The sequence below is a fragment of the Schistocerca serialis genome, chromosome 2, assembly GCF_023864345.2.
Source record: "Schistocerca serialis cubense isolate TAMUIC-IGC-003099 chromosome 2, iqSchSeri2.2, whole genome shotgun sequence".
Lineage (NCBI taxonomy): Eukaryota > Metazoa > Arthropoda > Insecta > Orthoptera > Acrididae > Schistocerca > Schistocerca serialis.
Genome location: NC_064639.1, coordinates 323,003,226 through 323,023,230, shown reverse-complemented (window position 1 = coordinate 323,023,230; position 20,005 = coordinate 323,003,226). Strand labels below are relative to the sequence as shown.

At 38.8% G+C, this 20,005-nt stretch overlaps 1 protein-coding gene across 1 annotated transcript in view; it reads left to right on the top strand.

The window, feature by feature from the left end:
• Positions 1-7,671, top strand: part of LOC126457128 (mediator of RNA polymerase II transcription subunit 12) — a 372,135-nt gene extending 364,464 nt beyond the window's left edge. Inside the window, exon 40 of the mRNA XM_050093187.1 lies at positions 6,496-7,671. Within this exon, the coding sequence (XP_049949144.1) occupies positions 6,496-6,678 (183 nt within the window). The 3' untranslated portion in view covers positions 6,679-7,671. The remainder of the gene's footprint in view (positions 1-6,495) is intronic.
• The last annotated feature ends 12,334 nt before the right edge of the window (positions 7,672-20,005 follow it).

Sequence of the window (20,005 nt, the reverse complement as noted above, 5' to 3'; positions counted from 1 at the left end):
CCTTCATGTGTATCTTGTTCAAGAGAAGTACAGCATGATTGAATTCAATAAACCATATCTTAATTGTTGAAAAATGAGATGCATCCTTGTGTGTATGTACCTTCACTAACTTGAGATGAATTTCTGATGGCAATTAATTGTCCAAAATAAGGAATTTGATGGTAACTCAGTGTTCTAATTTAGTCATTTCCATGAAATACACACTACATGCCTGATGTCAAAAAGCTTTACAACCAAAACTATTTTCTAAAACTATTTTATACATTACCTGTTTTGTTACTCAACATGTACCAACATAACAGATGCAAAATTTCTGTGCTGTTGGTGCTATCACAGTGACAGGCTGAGAACTTTTCAACTTGTCGTTGTATGTAATACAAGAGAAGCAAAAAGATTGAGTTTATTGATGAAGTAACAAAATGTCAAAACTAACCTGTGCCCCTCTGCAAGTCGTAAACACTGTATTTCACAGATACTTCCTAGTTTCACTGTTTCATTGATTTCTGTTCCCAGTTTTATTGTGTGAAAAGTGTAAGAGAAAGGACTGATTTTCCTGCAAAATATACAGGTTGAAAGGAAAAAAAATGAAGTTACTAAATCTTGCATATCAAAATTTCTTACCAATAAAAAGATAATTTCCATTAAAATAGAATTGCATTTTGAAGAGACTCATATATTGACCAAAAAAAGAGATGGGAGAAGCAGCGTGTAACATTTGGTTTGTTTTCTTAAATTTTGAGATGCACTTTAGATGCAATGTAGAAATGTTCCAGGTGTTAAGAATGAAGTATTTGAGATGTTCAGGTGAATATAAAATATATTAACTTATTGGTATTTTTTCAGGCAGTCATTGTGATAAGAGTGGATAAGTTGTTGAAAATAGTTGTTTAGAAAGCCACATTTTTTTAAAAATTTCGATCCTCATCCATCCATACACCAAAAAACTTTTAAGGATGCTGCTCTACTTATTACCACCTACACTATGATTATTGTTTTTATTATAGTAATAACAATATAACATTAAGACTCAGTTTTTACAGTTGCTAACACACAGTTTAACAAAACCAGACATTTTAATTTCACAGAATGGGCATATGATTAGTGAAACAGAACAGTTCAAATTTCTAGGTGTTCAGATAGATAGTAAACTGTTGTGGAAAGCCCACATTCAGGATCTTGTTCAAAGACGTTATGCTGACATTTTCACTATTCGAGTGGTATCTGAAGTAAGTGAGTGTTCAACATGAGAATTAGTCTACTTTGCTTATTTTCATTCGCTTATGTCATATGGTGGTATATCTTCCCTTTCTAAAAGGATATTTTTGGCTCAGAAGTGGGTGATTCGGGCAACGAGTGACGTAAGTTCACGAACCCCTTGTCAACCCCTTATACTGTCATTTCTTGTAATAATATTAGCTTATTCGCAAGAATAAGTAGCTTTCACTCAGTTAATACTCAGCAGAAATCAAACCTGCATTTGGATCGGACTTACTTAACTCTTGTGCAGAAAGGTGTGCAGTATACTGCTGCATCCATTTTCAATAAGCTACCGCTAGAATTCAAATATCTTAGCAGTAATCCACATGCTTTCAAATCAAAACTGAAGAGTTTCCTCGTGGGCCATCCCTTCTATTCCATCAAGGATTTCCTTGAAAAATTAAGCTGATTTTTGTTGTATTGTTGATTGCGTTTACTTAAACTTATGGCTTGACTTCTTTTTTAGGTTCATAAACATTTTATTTTCATCTGTTATTACGTTTAGGTTGTAATTTCATGTACTGACACATTACATGACCTTAGAGATTTGCTCCTCAATTTGGTCCTATGGAACGTGACATGTAAATAAATAAATAAATAACAATTATTATTATTATTATTTTCGATTATTCCCATTTAAGAGAGCGTTTGAACTTGAATTCCTTTATGATGATTGTTTATGTTTTTTCTGAGTCCAAATTTTCTTCATGTGTTCACTGTGTTGTTTCTTTCGCTCCACTGTCTCTTCTGTGTTGTTGTGTCAAATTTATGTTTTTTGATGATGTTCCTGAATTCAGTTCTATTTTCTGCATCGTTTATTGTTATGTGTGCTTGTCTGAGGTCCTCTTCAACTTCTTTTATCCATTTTGTTTTTCCCCTGCCTGAGTTGATGACTTTAAGAATTCGCTTTGAAATTTTGTTTTCATTCATCCTGTGGATATGTCCGTAGAACTGCATTCTTCTTTTCCTTATTGTATCCGTAATCTTGTCTGTGTTTTTATATAATTCTGATGTTGGCCTCTTCTTCCAGATTCCTTGCTCTTGTATCGGGCCAAAAATTTTCCTGAGAATTTTCTTTTCTTGTTTCTCTATTTCTTTGATTTTAGTTTGCCCACCTATTTGTGTTGTTTCAGATGCATACAGTGCCTCCAGAAGTACGACAGTGTTGTAGTGTCTCAATTTTGCGTTAATGGATATGGACTTTTTGTTATAATAGTTCCACGTGAGTTTATATGCTTTCTTTAGTTTTTTTTATTCTTTCCTCATTGGCCTTTAGGTTGGTCCCTGATGGCTGGATGATTTCTCCCAGGTACTTAAAATGTAGTACTTGTACGATTTTCCCATGGGTTGTCACAATAGGCAATTTGTCTTGTGGCACTCTTTCTATGTACTGGGTTTTCTCATATGAGATTTGCAGGCCAGTTCTTTGTGCAGTTTCATGTAACTTCTCTATGGCGTTAGTGGCTTCTTTTCTATTATTTGTGAGGATTGCAAGGTCATCTGCAAAAGCTAAACACTTCACATTGAATCTATTATCTTTTCTAATGCCAATTTGGATTCCTTTGACTTCTTTTTCCCATGTCCTGATAATTTTTTCAAGAATGATATTAAAGAGTAATGGTGAAAGTCCGTCACCCTGTCGCACTCCAGTTTGGATTTCAAATGGTTCTGAGATATCCCCCATAAATTTAACCTTGGAGACTGTGTCAGTTAATGTTTCCCGAATGATTGCTCTTGTCTTTCTGTCAATGCTGAATTCTTCCAGCGTCTTACAGAGCGCTACACTGTCTATTGAGTCGTAGGCCTTTTTAAAATCTACAAAAGTAACCACTGTGTTTCGGGTGTTTCTCATCTGGAGAATCATTTTCAGATTCCAGATCTGCTCTATGCATGATCGTCCCTTGCGAAAACCAGCCTGGTAGTCTCCTATTTGTGGGTCAGCTTGTTCTTCTAATCTATTCATGAGAACTTTTGATAGGATTTTATATGTGACCGGTACGAGTGAGATACCCCTGTAATTATTTGGTTCAGTTTTGTCCCCTTTTTTGTGGAGTGGATGGATGAGTGTGCATTTCCATTCAGAAGGGATCTGTTCTGTTTCCCAAATGTTTAATATGATTTTGTGAATTTTTCCTGTTTATCTTTCATCATTTAGTCTCCATAGTTCTGCAATAATTCCATCTTCTCCTGGGGCTCTATTGTTTTTCAGTGTCTTGATAATTTCTACTATTTCGTTGATGGTTGGTGGTTTAGTGTCAGGATTTGGTGTAGACATCTCGTAGTGAATATCCTCTGTAGGTCTTTCACAGTTGAGAAATTTGTTGAAATAGTCTGCGAGGATTTGGCAGTTATTCTTCATGTTAGTTTCTAGTGAACCATCCGGTTACTTAAAGCAAAGATTGGGTGGCTGGTATCCTGCAATATGTTCTTTAAACGTCTTATAAAAATTCCTGGTGTTGTTCTTCTTAAAGTCTTGTTCTATCTCATCTAGTCGCCGTTTGTCATAATTTCTTTTTTCCCTCCGAATAGTTTTCGATGTTTGTTTTCGGATTACTAGAAATTTTTGCCATTTTTCTGGTGTTTTGTGACTATTGAAGTTTTTCCAGGCATTGGTCTTTTCTTCTATTGCTTGGTCACATGTTATATTCCACCACCTGTGTTTTCTCCTTCTTGGGGGGTTGACCCAATTTCATCATGGATTTGAGGACATCCACAAGTTCTGTCCAGTTTGTGGTGTTTCTCTGACTAATTTCCTGTAAGATGTTTTCCTTGTTGAGTTTTATGTATTCGGGGTCTGGTCTCAGCACTTTGTTTAGTTTTGGCTTTTTTCTATTGGGTTGTAATCTGGTCTTTATCTGTAGAAGATGGTGGTCTGAGTTAAAAAAATCCTCTTCTCGTCTTCACATTCAGAATTTCTGCTGTGTTACTCTTGGAGATAGCCACATGGTCTATCTGGAATTCACCCAACATTGTGTTGGGCGACTTCCAAGTATACAGTTTCTTGTTGGGTTTTTTGAATTGTGTTGACATAATTACGAGGCCGAAATTTTCACAAAAGCTTTTCAATCTTTCCCCATTCTTGTTAGTTCTCTTGTGAGCTGTATGGATTCCGGTGATTTTCCTGTATTTTTTCCCTTTACCTAATTGTGCGTTAAAGTCGCCTAACAAGATTATTACATGGTGTTTGGCAATTTTGTTTGTTGTCTCTTCAAGGTCATTCCAGAAGTCATCCACTTTCTGGCGGTTCTTCTTGTTATAGTTATTTGTGGGTGGGTGTGCATTGATCAAGGTATATGCTTTGTTGGCCGATTTGACGGAGAGCGTTTATATACATTCTGAGGCAGACTGGAAATCAGTGACAGAGTCGCTGATAGATTTGTGGACTGAAAATGCTGTGCCAAACTGTTTGAGTCCTTTCTCATTAGTTTTAACTGCTGGTTTTCCTTTGTAGATCCTGTAGTTGTCTGTATCAAAATGGTTTTCATCCATAAATCGTATTTCCTGGATTGCAAGGATTTTGATCTGGAATTTTTGCAGCACGTCTGTAAGTTGTTTGATCTTGCCCAGTTTGAAAAGAGTATTAGTATTAAGTGTACCAATGAAGTGTCTTTGTTTTGTGTGTAATAATTCGGACGTCGTCTGGTTCTCAACCTTCGGCGTAACATGATGCTCCTGGTCCCCCAGAATCCAATGACCAGGTAAAGCCAGCCTTGCGACTGGTGCCTGGTCTAGTGGATTCATTCCTTGTGTTATCATCATGTTTAGTTTTCAAGTTGAAAACTAAGTTGGTGGTGGTCCTTCCGAGGAAAGATCACGAGGAATACGACTTGATTGTTGAGATCAAGAAGGTTGCTGCAGCCGCACCATCTAGGTGAACAGACGCTGACCCCTAACCGCTGGATACCAGGCAGACATTAGTGGATTTCAGTTGATAGTTTTGGTCCACCCCGGGTATTTTATTTCCCTGGTACCCTCCATATCTGGAGAGCATTCCCCTATCCGCCACGTGGGGAGGCGCCGGATGGGAGACTATTAACTCTACACGGGAAATAACAATTATTATTATTATTATTATTATTATTATTATTATTATTCTCCAACACAATTATTAACATGTATTTTTTTAATGGATGACAACTGTATTACTACCAATACTAACAGATGTACAGTTATATAAAAATGGTTAATAATGTATTAAAAATAATTACTATGTGGTTTTCTACAAAGGTCTCATCAGCAGTAATAATAATAATAATAATAATTGTAATTATTGCTGCTGATGAGCCCTTTGTAGAAAACCACATAGTAATTATTTTTAATACATTATTAACCATTTTTATATAACTGTACATCTGTTAGTATTGGTAGTAATACAGTTGTCATCCATTAAAAAAATACATGTTAATAATTGTGGTGGAAATCATCTGTAGTAGACTGCAGATTGAATGCTGTAGGACACTGATCATCCTCCTCTCATACCTCTGTGAGTTGTATTATTTCCATGACATCCTGAACACATTTTATTAAATATGAATTGAGTAAGATATTCATTGAAGCATTACTTCTGTAACAACAATTTCTTAAACAAAATCTGTTACTTACACAGTATATGCCCTGAATACACCACAAAAAATACCACAATGCCCCCTTTCCTTATTTTGTCCTTGTAATAGTTGTTGAGAGAAGGTGTAAAAGGTATTCTCAGTTGATCAATCCTTCTGACATCAAAAAAATTTGATATCAGGCCATTTAAATAATACCTCACCAAACCTTTCCTAATATCAAAATCATTTGGCTGAAACTTTGGGTCTCCCATCCAGAATTTTAAAAATTTACCATTTTAGTCATTTCTCAGGTATTCTATAATGTTGTCCATTGTAATTAATCCTTAGTTTCTTCATTGAGGTCATATACTGACCATTAAAATAACTCTTCAGACCATTTATTTTGCAAAGGACCTTTCAAACTTATGAGTGAACCATATTTTCGTTAAAATAAATTTAAAATCGTGCTTTGAAACACTTTGTATCCAGCTGTATCGTATGGTCATTTAATTTACCACATTTTCCTTTGTTACCTATGTACTTAAGAGCTATTGCTTTTAAACTAAGTACATTACACATTTATTGTGTTTTTGATTCAAATTGATTTACTTATTTATATTTTATGATATTGGATCCAACTTCTTCTTTTCAATTAATATATGTTATCACTCTCTTCATTTGCGCATATCTACAGGCTAACCAGCGGATGCGGCAGCAGATGATGCAGCAGATGCAGCAACAGCAGCAGCAGCAAGTGGCAGCATCTGGGCAGCAGCAGGCTCAGCAAGGCCATACACCAGCACTTGTGGCACATTTGCAACGGCAATTAGCACAGGGTGCTACTAATCAGTATTCCCATCAACCCCCACCTTATTGAACTACGTACATAACAAATTTTATTGTTTTATATGCCATACTACTGGGGAAGTGTATGAAGAATGGTGCAGGAATGAAGGATCATTTTACCATTACGTGTTCATGACTCTGACGTGAAGTGGGAATCAAGAAAATTGTAGATAAAGAAACTTGTTGATGGATTTTAAATGTTTGCAGGAATTATGTCTGTTTATGTACTGACGTTGTTTACATTGTGAAGATCATGGTATTTTATTTTATTTATATTTCTTGACAGTGAACGATTTACTTCAACAATATAAACAGTTATTGCTTCTGATTTATATTAAGCAAACAGCATTCTGATGGCAGGAGGTAACATCATGCTTCATATTTAACTTTGTTGTAAGAAAAGATTCACTAGGTCTGTACTTTGGAAATTTGTCCTCTATGAAGAATTTACTTCATTTTAGAAACGTCAGTACTGTCTTCCATTATAGTATCACTATTGCAACTTTACACTCAAGTGACACTGTATTGTAATTTTAGAACACAGTACTAGATTCACATTTGGGTAAACTCAGGTCATTTTGAGAAAACACATGTTCTGGTGACAGAAATAATTTAGAGGAGCATATTTTTGTATATATGAAAATTTTTCCCTCGCTACCTGATTTAAGAAGGTAAGGCCTCTTGAAACATTTAGGGATGGAGAACTACTACTTGTGTGGAAGATGTAGTGCCCCAGTTAGGACACTTGGGAAGTGGAACCTGTAGTAAGGAAATTCTTCCAATAGTCGCTTATTGTTATGATTGTAATATACTTTTCCACTCAGTCTGTATCAGCAGATGTTGTTAAGTATGGACTCAAAACTGAAATTTTCAGTAATCAGTGGGTAAAGCAATGTACATCATCCTTTTCTGTGATAGTGGAAACAGCTAATACATATGAGACCTAACTTTTCAATCTTGATTATCTTAAAACTCAAAATAATTGTTATTAAACTAAGAACAAAGTCGTTACAATGTGATATTTTTTTTTTTTAAAGTAGTATTTTGTTTTATTGTGTTACATGCACCACATTAGGTGTGGGGAGCTATTAGTAGTTAGGACAGGGGCACTACATGGATAAAAGAACTTATCCAGCTAGATAGGCCAAATTATGCAATATGTTAATTGTTAAATGGATGGATAGTTCATTTGTGTATCTTATTTCTGTTCATACTGGTCATCTCTAACATTAATTGAATTGTAAGAGTTAATTTTCTCACATTTTGCAATAATGTGAATGGAATAGTGCTTGCCAGGATAGATCCTGTTGTGTTAATTTTTCAACTATCCTCTCTACTATTTATTTAAAAGCAAATAGCCATTCTGACACATCTTGGACATGTGTTAGTAGAATGGAAAGGCCACTGCTAAAATTTATTCTCATATAAACTTGCAGTTCCCAGTCTTGATTAAACCAGTCAGTCATTCCATTTGCCACATCAGCAAGTTTAAATATGTGTGTGGGTGTGCATGCAAGTTTCTGTTTTAACAATGCTGACTTGTTGTAAATATAACTGGAGAGTTAAAAAATCTACTCACCAAGCAGCAGTAGGAGACAATACATATGAAAGTTAAGGAAATGTACAAGCTTTCGGACTCAGTGGCTCCGTCGTCTAGCAGAAGGGTTGAAAGGGAAGAAATATGGATCAAGGAAACGGACTGGGGAGGTTTAGGAAATGGGGAAAGTTACAGAAAAGTCACTCAGAACCCCACGTCAGGGCAGACTTACCTGACATGACGAGGGAAAGACTGATTACTACTTCTTCCCTTTTCAGCCATTCATCTTTGAAATAAAAGCATTTTGCTTCCTGGCAGTTTCCAGTGTGTTGGTCCAGTCCACAACTGTAGCTCCTCCATATTAAAACAAGAGCATTCCAAAGGCTTTGTTCACAAATGCTTTGTTTTATCAATAATTCTATCAAATGGTCTCTCTGATATAAAAGCTGCTAAACCAACAGCTGATTGGCTGTCAGCCTCTGCCTCTTTATCATCAGCCTTCTCATCCCATCTGGTAACCCTCCCCTGACCCAGCATTCTGGATGACTTTTCAATCTCTCCCCATTTCCTAAATCTCAGTAGTTTTTTTCCTCCATCCGCCTTCAACCCTTCTGCCAGAAGATGGTGCCACTTGCTCTGAAAGCTTGCACATTCCCTTAACTTTTGTGTGCATTTTCTCTTGCCGCCACTTGGTTAGTAGATTTTTTATCTATTGAATTATATTTTCAAAAATGGATTATTTTTGTTGACTTGTTGTAAAGTCATTTTGAAGCTCAGACATGTATTTATCAATGTGACATATTTCTAGCAATTAAGTACACACAGTTTTCAATCAAACTGTGTCATTATTGCAGTCTGTATTAGCAATACTATTCTTTCTTTTAAAAAATCTTTAAATTTCATTTGAGCTTTTTGAACTGTACTTCTGTCTTTAAAGCATAACATGAAACTGCTGTTGTAGATTATTCTCCAAAATTTGCATTGAATTGTTTGACTGTTTCAATTCTCCATTGCAAGGGTTAGCTGTATGGCTTCATTTGATGACATTTGTGTAGTTATGTCGTTTATGTGTTAGTAGTCATATAAAAAAATCAGAGTCTATGTGGGGGAAAAAAACTAATGTATAGCGTCAATATACTGAGAGTTTCTTGTATTTAAGTAAATATTTATTTTCCACATACATTTATCAAGGGATCAGTTTGTAACAAATTCAGTATGTTGTTAAGGTCACAGAATATTTAATTTTTTCTAACCAGTTGTTCTAAAGCTGCATAGCTATCAAGGAAGCCAAGTTCATACACTGAGCCAAGCCAGCAACTGAGCAATAAGCCCTCCCCTCTTTTCAGTTAATGTACAGAGTGTGCTATAAGTAATACAGCAGGTAACTTTGTTTCACAAGATTTTTCTAAAATAGGTAACTTGCTTTTGAGCAAGCTATGTATCAAATCACAGCAGTTCCTATGATTATTCTCTTATAATGGGGAAAAGTGCAAATAACTAATGAAATTTAAGAAGACCTTTTGATGCAACAGATCTCAATGTCAATTAATAAAGTTCAATGAAAGAAAACCATTAAACTGTTCATTGTACAACATGTCAGATCTTTTAACATATTACTGCCAATAAAAATATTTTTCTCTTTTTTGTTCCAATTTTGAGGTGTGTGTGCGTGTGTAATTACTGATAGAAAGGTTACTACAAAAAAAATTGCTTCTCAATACATTCTGCTTATTTATCTCCATTTACTCGTATTTAAAATTTGTTATGGAAATAGAATGACACACAAACTGTACTTGTTAGTTGATTATATGTAAGCAAAGGAAGACTGGTCTTCCTTTGGGATTGAAACTCTCCTTTCTAGACAAACCCCAAAATAGACCGTAGCCTTTGCATTCAAAACAGCTTGTGACAGGTAATTTGAAGTATGTAACCACAGTGAGTGCCCTCAGAACTCCTCCATAGGTGTATGTCAAGGCAACTGAATATTGTGTGTCACTTTCTACCAGGAGTTAAATGTGCACAGAACACTATGTCTTGCCAGTGTCAGACAGTGGCTGACCAAGTTACAAGGTTTGAATGCCTGAATTTTGTGAATGTCATTTGCTACATATTTTTTTGTAGGTACATTCTTAAATAAAGGTTTCATGGAGTTATTGTGGTGTCAGACTTGTATTCAGTCTCAAGCTTTCACTGACTTCACTTGTCATCATCGTCAGGAGATTTGAGTAGGCTGTTTGGAACATTATATTTGCTGACCTACTGAAAACTCATAGAAATGATGGAGAAAGTCATGGAAAAATTGACATGCCAAGAATACTGTGAAGTGTCTGGTTTGCTTTATATTGAAACTGCAGGCTATTTGGGACTTTTTTCCCACAGGAAGCTGCTTGCCACATCAAACACTTCAGTGGCTTCCATGATCTTATCCATGCTGTGCCAGTTGCCAATAGATCACTTATTTCATTTGAGACTTACGTGATGGTTAAAACACACAGTGTGATGGTTGAGGGCATTCTCCTATATCACCAAGCAAAGTGATGGGGGGGTTAGCACATTGGACTCCTCTGAAAAGGCACAGCCAATTTTCTTTCCTAACCTTGAAACAGTTTCAGCTTGTTGCCCATCTCTAATGACCTTGATGTCGACGAGATGTTAAACCTTAATCTTCCTTCTTTCTTCCTACTACACAGTCCAGTCATGTTAATGTGACCGCCTGTCAAAACCTGAATAACCACCTTTTGCAGTGCAGATGTGCAAGAAGGGAGTCACTGATATTCTGGAAGGTACGGACAGGGATTTGGAGACATGTCAACTCCAGTACCATGGCCAGCTGTACTAGGTTTCTCAGTTGAGGGTCCATGGCACAAACAACCTGACCGAGGTGACCCCACAGATCCACAATTGGGTTTAGACCCACGGGGTTTGATGGCCAGGGAAGTATGGGGAACTCATCCTGATGCTCTTCAAACCACGCACATATCCTGCGAGCTGTATGGCACGTTGCATTGTCTGCTGGTAGATACCTTCTGCCGAGGAAAAAACGAACTGCATGTAGATGGTGAGCATGATCTCCAAGGATAGATGTGGACTTGTGTTGATCCAGTGAGCTTTCCAGAATGACAAGATCATCCAGGGAATGCCACAAAAACATTACCCAGACCATAATTCTCCCTCCTCCAGCTTAAATCCTTATGACAATTGTTGCAATGCCATACAAGCCAATAGCCACCTGTCCAGTGGAGCATAAAATGTGATTCATTTGAAAAGGCCGTCTGTTGCCACTCACTGAACATCCAGTTGTGGTACTGGCACGCAAATTCCAGCCTGTGTCACTAATCAGCATGGGTATGTGATCCAGGCCCCTGCTACGGAGGCCCGTACGCAGCAACATTCACTGCATTGTCATTGAGGAGACACTGTTGGTAGCCACTTGGTTCATCTGGGCAGTTAGTTGCTAAACAGTTCCAAGTATATTTGCCATACACATCTCCGCAGCTGTCATTCACCCCTGTCGTCTGTGGCCTGTGGTGCATCACAGTTGCCTCTGTGTTAGTTTTGGATAGTGGCCTTTTGCCATGCACTGTATTCTTGAACCACGGTGGTGTGCTAACAATTTACAAACATAGCCCTTTTGGAAATGGTTCCGTCCTTGGCCCATAAGGCCAATGGACATTCCCTTTTGGATGCCAGATAAATTGCTCTGTTTCCGAATTATGATGATGATAGCTGAACTGTTTCCTGTGACCCTAATGTACTTTGTATACCCCCCACTGCTAGTGCTGCCTCCTGTCATTTGTGAGTGGTTATCACATGTTGATGTTTAACATAGGTGGTCATCACATTTAATGTGACTGAACTGTTTACATCTTGGAATGTAGCTTTGTGTATTTGTGACAAGAAGCAGTACTGTCTCACTCAAATAATTGTGAAATTTTGTGCGCTGCTGCTCGTTTCTGCATCATGTATATAAATTAGGTGCAAGCAAATGGTTCCCTAAAATGATTTTCTTTATTGCTTCCATTGTGAAATTAGCTCATGAGTCTCCACATGCACCTCCACGAGTTATCAATTATAAATAATAGAGCCATTGTTTATAGGGCCTCCAAATGTGTGGTTGTATTTCTAAGAGTTGGCTGTGCTAAATTCTTGGGGCCAACCAATGCATTTTTTCATTACCCTTAAGAAAAGTTAGATATAGTGGGAATCAGTCATGTTCGGTGGCAGGAGGAACAAGACTTTTGGTCAGGTGAATACAGGGTTATAAATACAAAATCAAATAGGGGTAATGCAGGAGTAGGTTTAATAATGAATTAAAAAAAAGGAGTGCGGATAAGCTACTACAAACAACATAGTGAACGCATTATTGTGGCCAAGATAGACACGAAGCCCACGCCTACTACAGTAGTACAAGTTTATATGCCAACTAGTTCTGCAGATGACGAAGAAATTGAAGTAATGTATGATGAGATAAAAGAAATTACTCATATAGTGAAGGGAGACAAAAATTTAATAGTCATGAGTGACTGGAATTTGATAGTAGGAAAAGGTAGAGAAGGAAACGTAGTAGGTGAATATAGATTGGGGGTAAGAAATGAAAGAGGAAACCGCCTGGTAGAATTTTACACAGAGCATAACTTAATCATAGCTAACACTTGGTTCAAGAATCATGAAAGAAGGTTGTATGCATGGAAGAAGCCTGGAGATACTAGAAGGTTTCAGAGAGATTATATAATGGTAAGACAGAGATTTAGGAACCAGGTTTCAAAAGTAAGACATTTCCAGGGGTAGATGCGGACTCTGGCCACAATCTATTGGTTATGAATTGTAGATTAAAACTGAAGAAACTGCAAAAAAGTGGGAATATAAGGAGATGGGACCTGGATAAACTGACTGAACCAGAGGTTGTATAGAATTTCAGGGAGAGCATAATGGAACAATTGACAGGAATGGGGGAAAGAAATACAGTAGAAGAAGAATGGGTAGCTTTGAGGGATGAAGTAGTGAAGGTAGCAGAGGATCAAGTAGGTAAAAAGACAAGGGCTAGTAGAAATCCTTGGGTAACAGAAGAAATATTGAGTTTAATTGATGAAAGGAGAAAAAATAAAAATTCTGTAAATGAGACAACAGGAAGTGCAATATGGCTAAGCAGGGATGGCTAGAGGAAAAATGTAAAGATGTAGAGGCTTATCTCACTAGGGGTAAGATAGATACTACCTACAGGAAAATTAAAGAGACCTTTGGAGAAAAGAGAACCACTTGTATGATTATCAAGAGCACCCTCAAGCAAAGTTGGGAAAGCAGAAAGGTGGAAGGAATATATAGAGGGTCTATACAAGGGCAATGTACACTCCTGGAAATTGAAATAAGAACACCGTGAATTCATTGTCCCAGGAAGGGGAAACTTTATTGACACATTCCTGGGGTCAGATACATCACATGATCACACTGACAGAACCATAGGCACATAGACAGAGGCAACAGAGCATGCACAATATCGGCACTAGTACAGTGTATATCCACCTTTCGCAGCAATGCAGGCTGCTATTCTCCCATGGAGACGATCGTAGAGATGCTGGATGTAGTCCTGTGGAACGGCTTGCATGCCATTTCCACCTGGCGCCTCAGTTGGAGCAGCGTTCGTGTTGGACGTGCAGACCGCGTGAGACGACGCTTCATCCAGTCCCAAACATGCTCAATGGGGGACAGATCCGGAGATCTTGCTGGCCAGGGTAGTTGACTTACACCTTCTAGAGCACGTTGGGTGGCACGGGATACATGCGGACGTGCATTGTCCTGTTGGAACAGCAAGTTCCCTTGCCGGTCTAGGAATGGTAGAACGATGGGTTCGATGACGGTTTGGATGTACCGTGCACTATTCAGTGTCCCCTCGACGATCACCAGTGGTGTACAGCCAGTGTAGGAGATCGCTCCCCACACCATGATGCCGGGTGTTGGCCCTGTGTGCCTCGGTCGTATGCAGTCCTGATTGTGGCGCTCACCTGCACGGCACCAAACACGCATACGACCATCATTGGCACCAAGGCAGAAGCGACTCTCATCGCTGAAGACGACACGTCTCCATTCGTCCCTCCATTCACGCCTGTCGCGACACCACTGGAGGCGGGCTGCACGATGTTGGGGCGTGAGCGGAAGACGGCCTAACGGTGTGCGGGACCGTAGCCCAGCTTCATGGAAACGGTTGCGAATGGTCCTCGCCGATACCCCAGGAGCAACAGTGTCCCTAATTTGCTGGGACGTGGCGGTGCGGTCCCCTACGGCACTGCGTAGGATCCTACGGTCTTGGCGTGCATCCGTGCGTCGCTGCGGTCCGGTCCCAGGTCGACGGGCACGTGCACCTTCCGCCGACCACTGGCGACAACATCGATGTACTGTGGAGACCTCACGCCCCACGTGTTGACCAATACGGCGGTACGTCCACCCGGCCTCCCGCATGCCCACTATACGCCCTCGCTCAAAGTCCGTCAACTGCACATACGTTTCACGTCCACGCTGTCGCGGCATGCTACCAGTGTTAAAGACTGCGATGGAGCTCCGTATGCCACGGCAAACTGGCTGACACTGACGGCGGCGGTGCACAAATGCTGCGCAGCTAGCGCCATTCGACGGCCAACGCCGCGGTTCCTGGTGTGTCCGCTGTGCCGTGCGTGTGATCATTGCTTGTACAGCCCTCTTGCAGTGTCCGGAGCAAGTATGGTGGGTCTGACACACCGGTGTCAATGTGTTCTTTTTTCCATTTCCAGGAGTGTACTTGAGGACAATATTATGGGAATGGAAGAGGATGTAGATGAAGATGAAATGGGAGATATGATACTGCGAGAAGAGTTTGACAGAGCACTGAAAGACCTAAGTCGAAACAAGGCCCCGGGAGTAGACAACATTCCATTAGAATTACTGACAGCCTTGGGAGAGCCAGTCCTGACAAAACTCTGCCATCTGGTGAGTAAGATGTATGAGACAGGCGAAATACCCTCAGACCTCAAGAAGAATATAATAATTCCAATCCCAAAGAAAGTAGGTGTTGACAGACGTGAAAATGACCCAACTATCAGTTTAATAAGGCACGGCTGCAAAATACTAACACAAATTCTTTACAGACGAATGGAAAAACTGGTAGAAGCCGACCTCGGGGAAGATCAGTTTGGATTCCGTAGAAATGTTGGAATACGTGATGCAATATTGACCCTACGACTTATCTTAGAAAATAGATTAAGGAAAGGCAAACCTATGTTTCTAGCATTTGTAGACTTAGAGAAAGCTTTTGACAATGTTGACTGGAATACTCTCTTTCAAATTCTGAAGGTGGCAGGGGTAAAATACAAGGAGCGAAAGGCTATTTACAATTTGTACAGAAACCAGGTGGCAGTTATAAGAGTCGAGGGGCATGAAAAGGAAGCAGTGGTTGGGAAGGAAGTGAGACCGGGTTGTAGCCTCTCCCCAATGTTATTCAATCTGTATATTGAGCAAGCACTTAAGGAAACAAAAGAAAAATTTGGAGTAGGTATTAAAATCCATGGGAAGAAATAAAAACTTTGAGATTCGCCGATGACATTGTAATTCTGTCAGAGACAACAATGGACTTGGAAGAGCAGTTGAACAGAATGGACAGTGTCTTGAAAGGAGGATATAAGATGAACATCAACAAAAGCAAAACGAGGATAATGGAATGTAGTCGAATTAAGTCGGGTGATGCTGAGGGAATTAGATAAGGAAATGAGACACTTAAAGTAGTAAAGGAGTTAGGTATTTGGGGAGCAAACTAACTGATGATGGGTCGAAGTAGAGAGGACATAAAATGTAGGCTGGCAATGGCAAGGAAAGCATTTCTGAAGAAGAGACATTTGATAACATCGAGTATAGATCTAAGTGTCAGGAAGTCGTTTCTGAAAGTATTTGTATGGAGTGTAGCCATGTATGGAAGTTAAACATGGACGATAAATGGCTTGGACAAGAAGAGAATAGAAGCTTTTAAAATGTGGTGCTACAGAAGAATGCTGAAGATTAGGTGGGTAGCTCACATAACTAGTGATGAGGTATTGAATAGAATTGGGGAGAAGAGGAGTTTGTGGCACAACTTGACTAGAAGAAGGGATCGATTGGTAGGATATGTTCTGAGGCATCAAGGGATCACCAATTTAGTATTGGAGGGCAGCGTGGAGGGAAAAAATCGTAGAGGGAGACCAAGAGATGAATACATTAAGCAGATTCAGAAGGATTGAGGTTGTAGTAGGTACTGGAAGATGAAGAAGCTTGCACAGGATAGAGTAGCATGGAGAGCTGCATCAAACCAGTCTCAGGACTGAAGACCACCACAACAAGAACAACAACAACATACAACTAGAAAAATAGTAACAAAGTTCTAATACATGCAGGCAAGAGTCTGTGGTGTTCATTACTCACAGTGTTTTTAGGATTCAGCAAAACTTAGTTTATTCAGTTCACTGTAACACTTATCATGTGTTAATATTTGTTTATTAATGAATGTCTACGTGAGAGCTTAAACCGAAGTGGAGCCATATCCCACATTATGTATCACACAAACTTCCAGAAAAATCTTGGAAATTAAATCAAAGTCTGTTTAGTGCAAGTTTAAAAGATTACAGTTGTGAACTAGTTACATTCAAAGTGCAGATCACTCACAAACATCCGCAGTAAAGTTTTAGAATTAAGAATAATGTGAAACATTCAAAGACCACAAGTTGAAAATATTTCAGAGTATTCACTAGCATCAGGTGCGAATATTAGAAGTACCAGTTTCAACACTTAGAAAAATTTCAACACACTAGAGACATGACCTGCTGCTCCTCATATGTACTGCCTCTGCTATATCTGCAAGTTGACTGCTCCACAAATCCAAGCAAAGTGCCACTCGCAAAATGGCTGCCCTTATTTGAGCCCTCTCTGTGATGTGAGTCAAGTGTACACACTTAAGACTTCAACAGCATGCTTAAAACTATAAATTAAACATTATACTCATGTATCATACAACAGTTTGTATGCAAGTTTCCTCAGCTGTCTGTTGCTGAGCTTGGATTTTCCCTCACTTAAATAGTTTGTTCAGAAATAATACCTCAACAAAAATCTATTTTGTCAAGGTAAACATTACTTCATGCTGTTTTGTTGCAAATAAATATAAAAAATTAAAATGAAGTACATTCATACACCCCTATATATGTTTACTACATAAAGCTGCTGCCACTTTCGATGTTTTACTTATTATTTGAGTGAAAATTCATGTTTTTATGTGCAGAATGTACATGACTTTAATTTAAAATAGTAATGTTTACAAAAAATCTACTACAATCTCAACAGTGCTCAATGAGACCTGTCTGTAGACACTTCGTTTGTGAAAATTGCATAAGGATTGTTGAGATATTAATTTCCTAAGATCATTTTAGATGCAAAACATTTAATACTAGATAACTCCAGAACTGCTTTAGCAATTGAGGGTGTGTTTTACCCACATATGCATCTTAATTTTGTCTTTATATCCATGTTGCTAGCCTATCAGTAACTTGTCAGGTACAATATTTATTGAATTTAGTTTTATTTAATATTTATGCTGGTCACTCCATTCATGGTAATTAACCTTTCCATGTTTCTCACCAACAGCCAGACATCCAGGTTTTCCCAACCACACTGCCAGAGCATGTGTTCACCTGCTAGCCATTCTGTGGACTTGGTAATACTCGTACTCAGCGTGTCTGCCAATGACTGAGACTCAAAGGGCTCTGAGTTCAGCCCAATGTGGCCTCCATGCTGTCTCAATGGTCAAAACACACTAGTCTGGCCGCGCCTGCTCCTCACATCACAACAAAAAGCACATGCATGGCTGCATCTGCCTTTCTAACAGTTTGTGGTCATTCATAGAGGTTCATACCCTCTCAACCCCACTTGTTACTCAACAAACACAGTGAACTGTGTCACTAGTAGCACCAAAAACTGTGACATACCCACAAAATTATATTCAAATCTTTTGACAGAAAAAAATTAAGAAAACTTATCATGTAAGTTATGCAGCAGCATCTTCTACCCTAAAAATTATCTTACACTTATTTGAATATATGTCTCTGTGTTCATACCAAAAAGTCAGAACGTATCTGTAAATAAAACATAAACAGCAAAATAGATCCTAGTAAACTAATGCTTCTGAACTCTTGTTTTTGTGTGGGTGTGCTTGCACAAAACTTGTCTGACAAACACAATAAACAAACAAAAATCAACATTCTGTGGTCACAGAGCATAGTGTTTGCGAAGAATGCATGCTAAGTACATAATTTCATTTCGGTAGCAACACTCGTTTCATTCGAGATCAGAATGGACTAAACCAGGGTGGACAATAGTTTCGCTCAAGGGCCGCACCTTTTAAAATGACTGCATGCCTTAGTTAACTTAGCGTTTTAGAAAAGTTATAAATTGTTACATAAAAATTCTGACTGTCTAGGCAGGCCACGCAAAAACCATTGGTGGGCTACATCTGGCCTGCAGGCCACTATTTGTGCACACCTAGCCCAATCCACTGCAACTGTACATCATCAAGACAGTGTTTCTCCAACCAAAATGAAATCAAGATATGCCACAAATAATACTCAGAATGCTAAACAGATGACTGGTGTCATGTACAAGCCTCAGCAAACAAACTAATTTTTCCTTTAAATAAACTCAAAATTACTATTGTACCTTACTGATCTGCCACAAGCTTAATAACAATGAATTAAAAAACGAAACAACACTACACAAATAAACTAATCACACCCCATTGAATAAAGGACACCACAAACCAAAATAACTTCCCGAGGTGCGACAATAAAGTAATGAGATTGATTATTTTCCTCCCTAGGGTTGCCAGCTCTGCAGCCTGCTGCCTCAGGAAAAGTGTGACTTTTCTTTCTCCGCCACAACCACAAGTGGCGCGCACCTACAATGTTTCCGTCAGGATTAGCAGCTTGAAGAGTGAACTTCTGTGAGAAAGTTATAGTAATATATGAGAAATTCCAGAAGGCTGTTGAAAATGAGGTTTTATCAAGGTCACAAGTATTTCATTGGCACTAATGTTTTCTGAGGGCAGAAACAGTGTTGAAGATGAACACCGCAGTTGGTGGTCATCAACGGCATGAAGAGATGACAATACAGGGAGGGTGAGCTGATCAAAGATTAACTGTGAAAATGATTGCAAATGAACTGACCATTAATCAGGAAATTGTTCACCTGATTTTGTCTGAAAATCTGGGAATGGGGAAACTTAGTACCAAAGTGGTTCCCAAAAATCCCACACGGTAACGAAAAGATCAATGCAGAACTACTGAACCGAGTTGTCACAGGTGATGAAAGCTGCTTTCCAGTATTGTCAGAAAATGAAACATACACTAAAGTGTTTGAAAGATTCGCCGAGACCAAAGAAACCACGTGTCAAAGTTAATGAGGAAGTGCCTGCTTGTATATTTCTTTGACTCCATATGTACTGTGCACAAAAAGTGGTTACCTCCAGGCCATCCGGTACACTAAACTAATGCTATTAAAGAGAGTCTCAAAATACTTCAGAAAATGGGTCCATTCCATTCGTCCACACATTGCTAACAAATGGTTCCTGCATCACCATAACACACTGTACTACTGAGATGTGTAAGCCAACAGTGGCTAGGCTGGTATCTCCCAAGCACAGTGACAGAGTACTGTGCTCAAAAGAGACTACTTCTAGTGACAGCTACTGCATGGGCACAGCTGGTTTTGGCAATTTGTATTTCTCCCAGTATCCTCTGTTACATATGGTCAGTATACAAGGCCTATTTGAAAATTAAGGAAC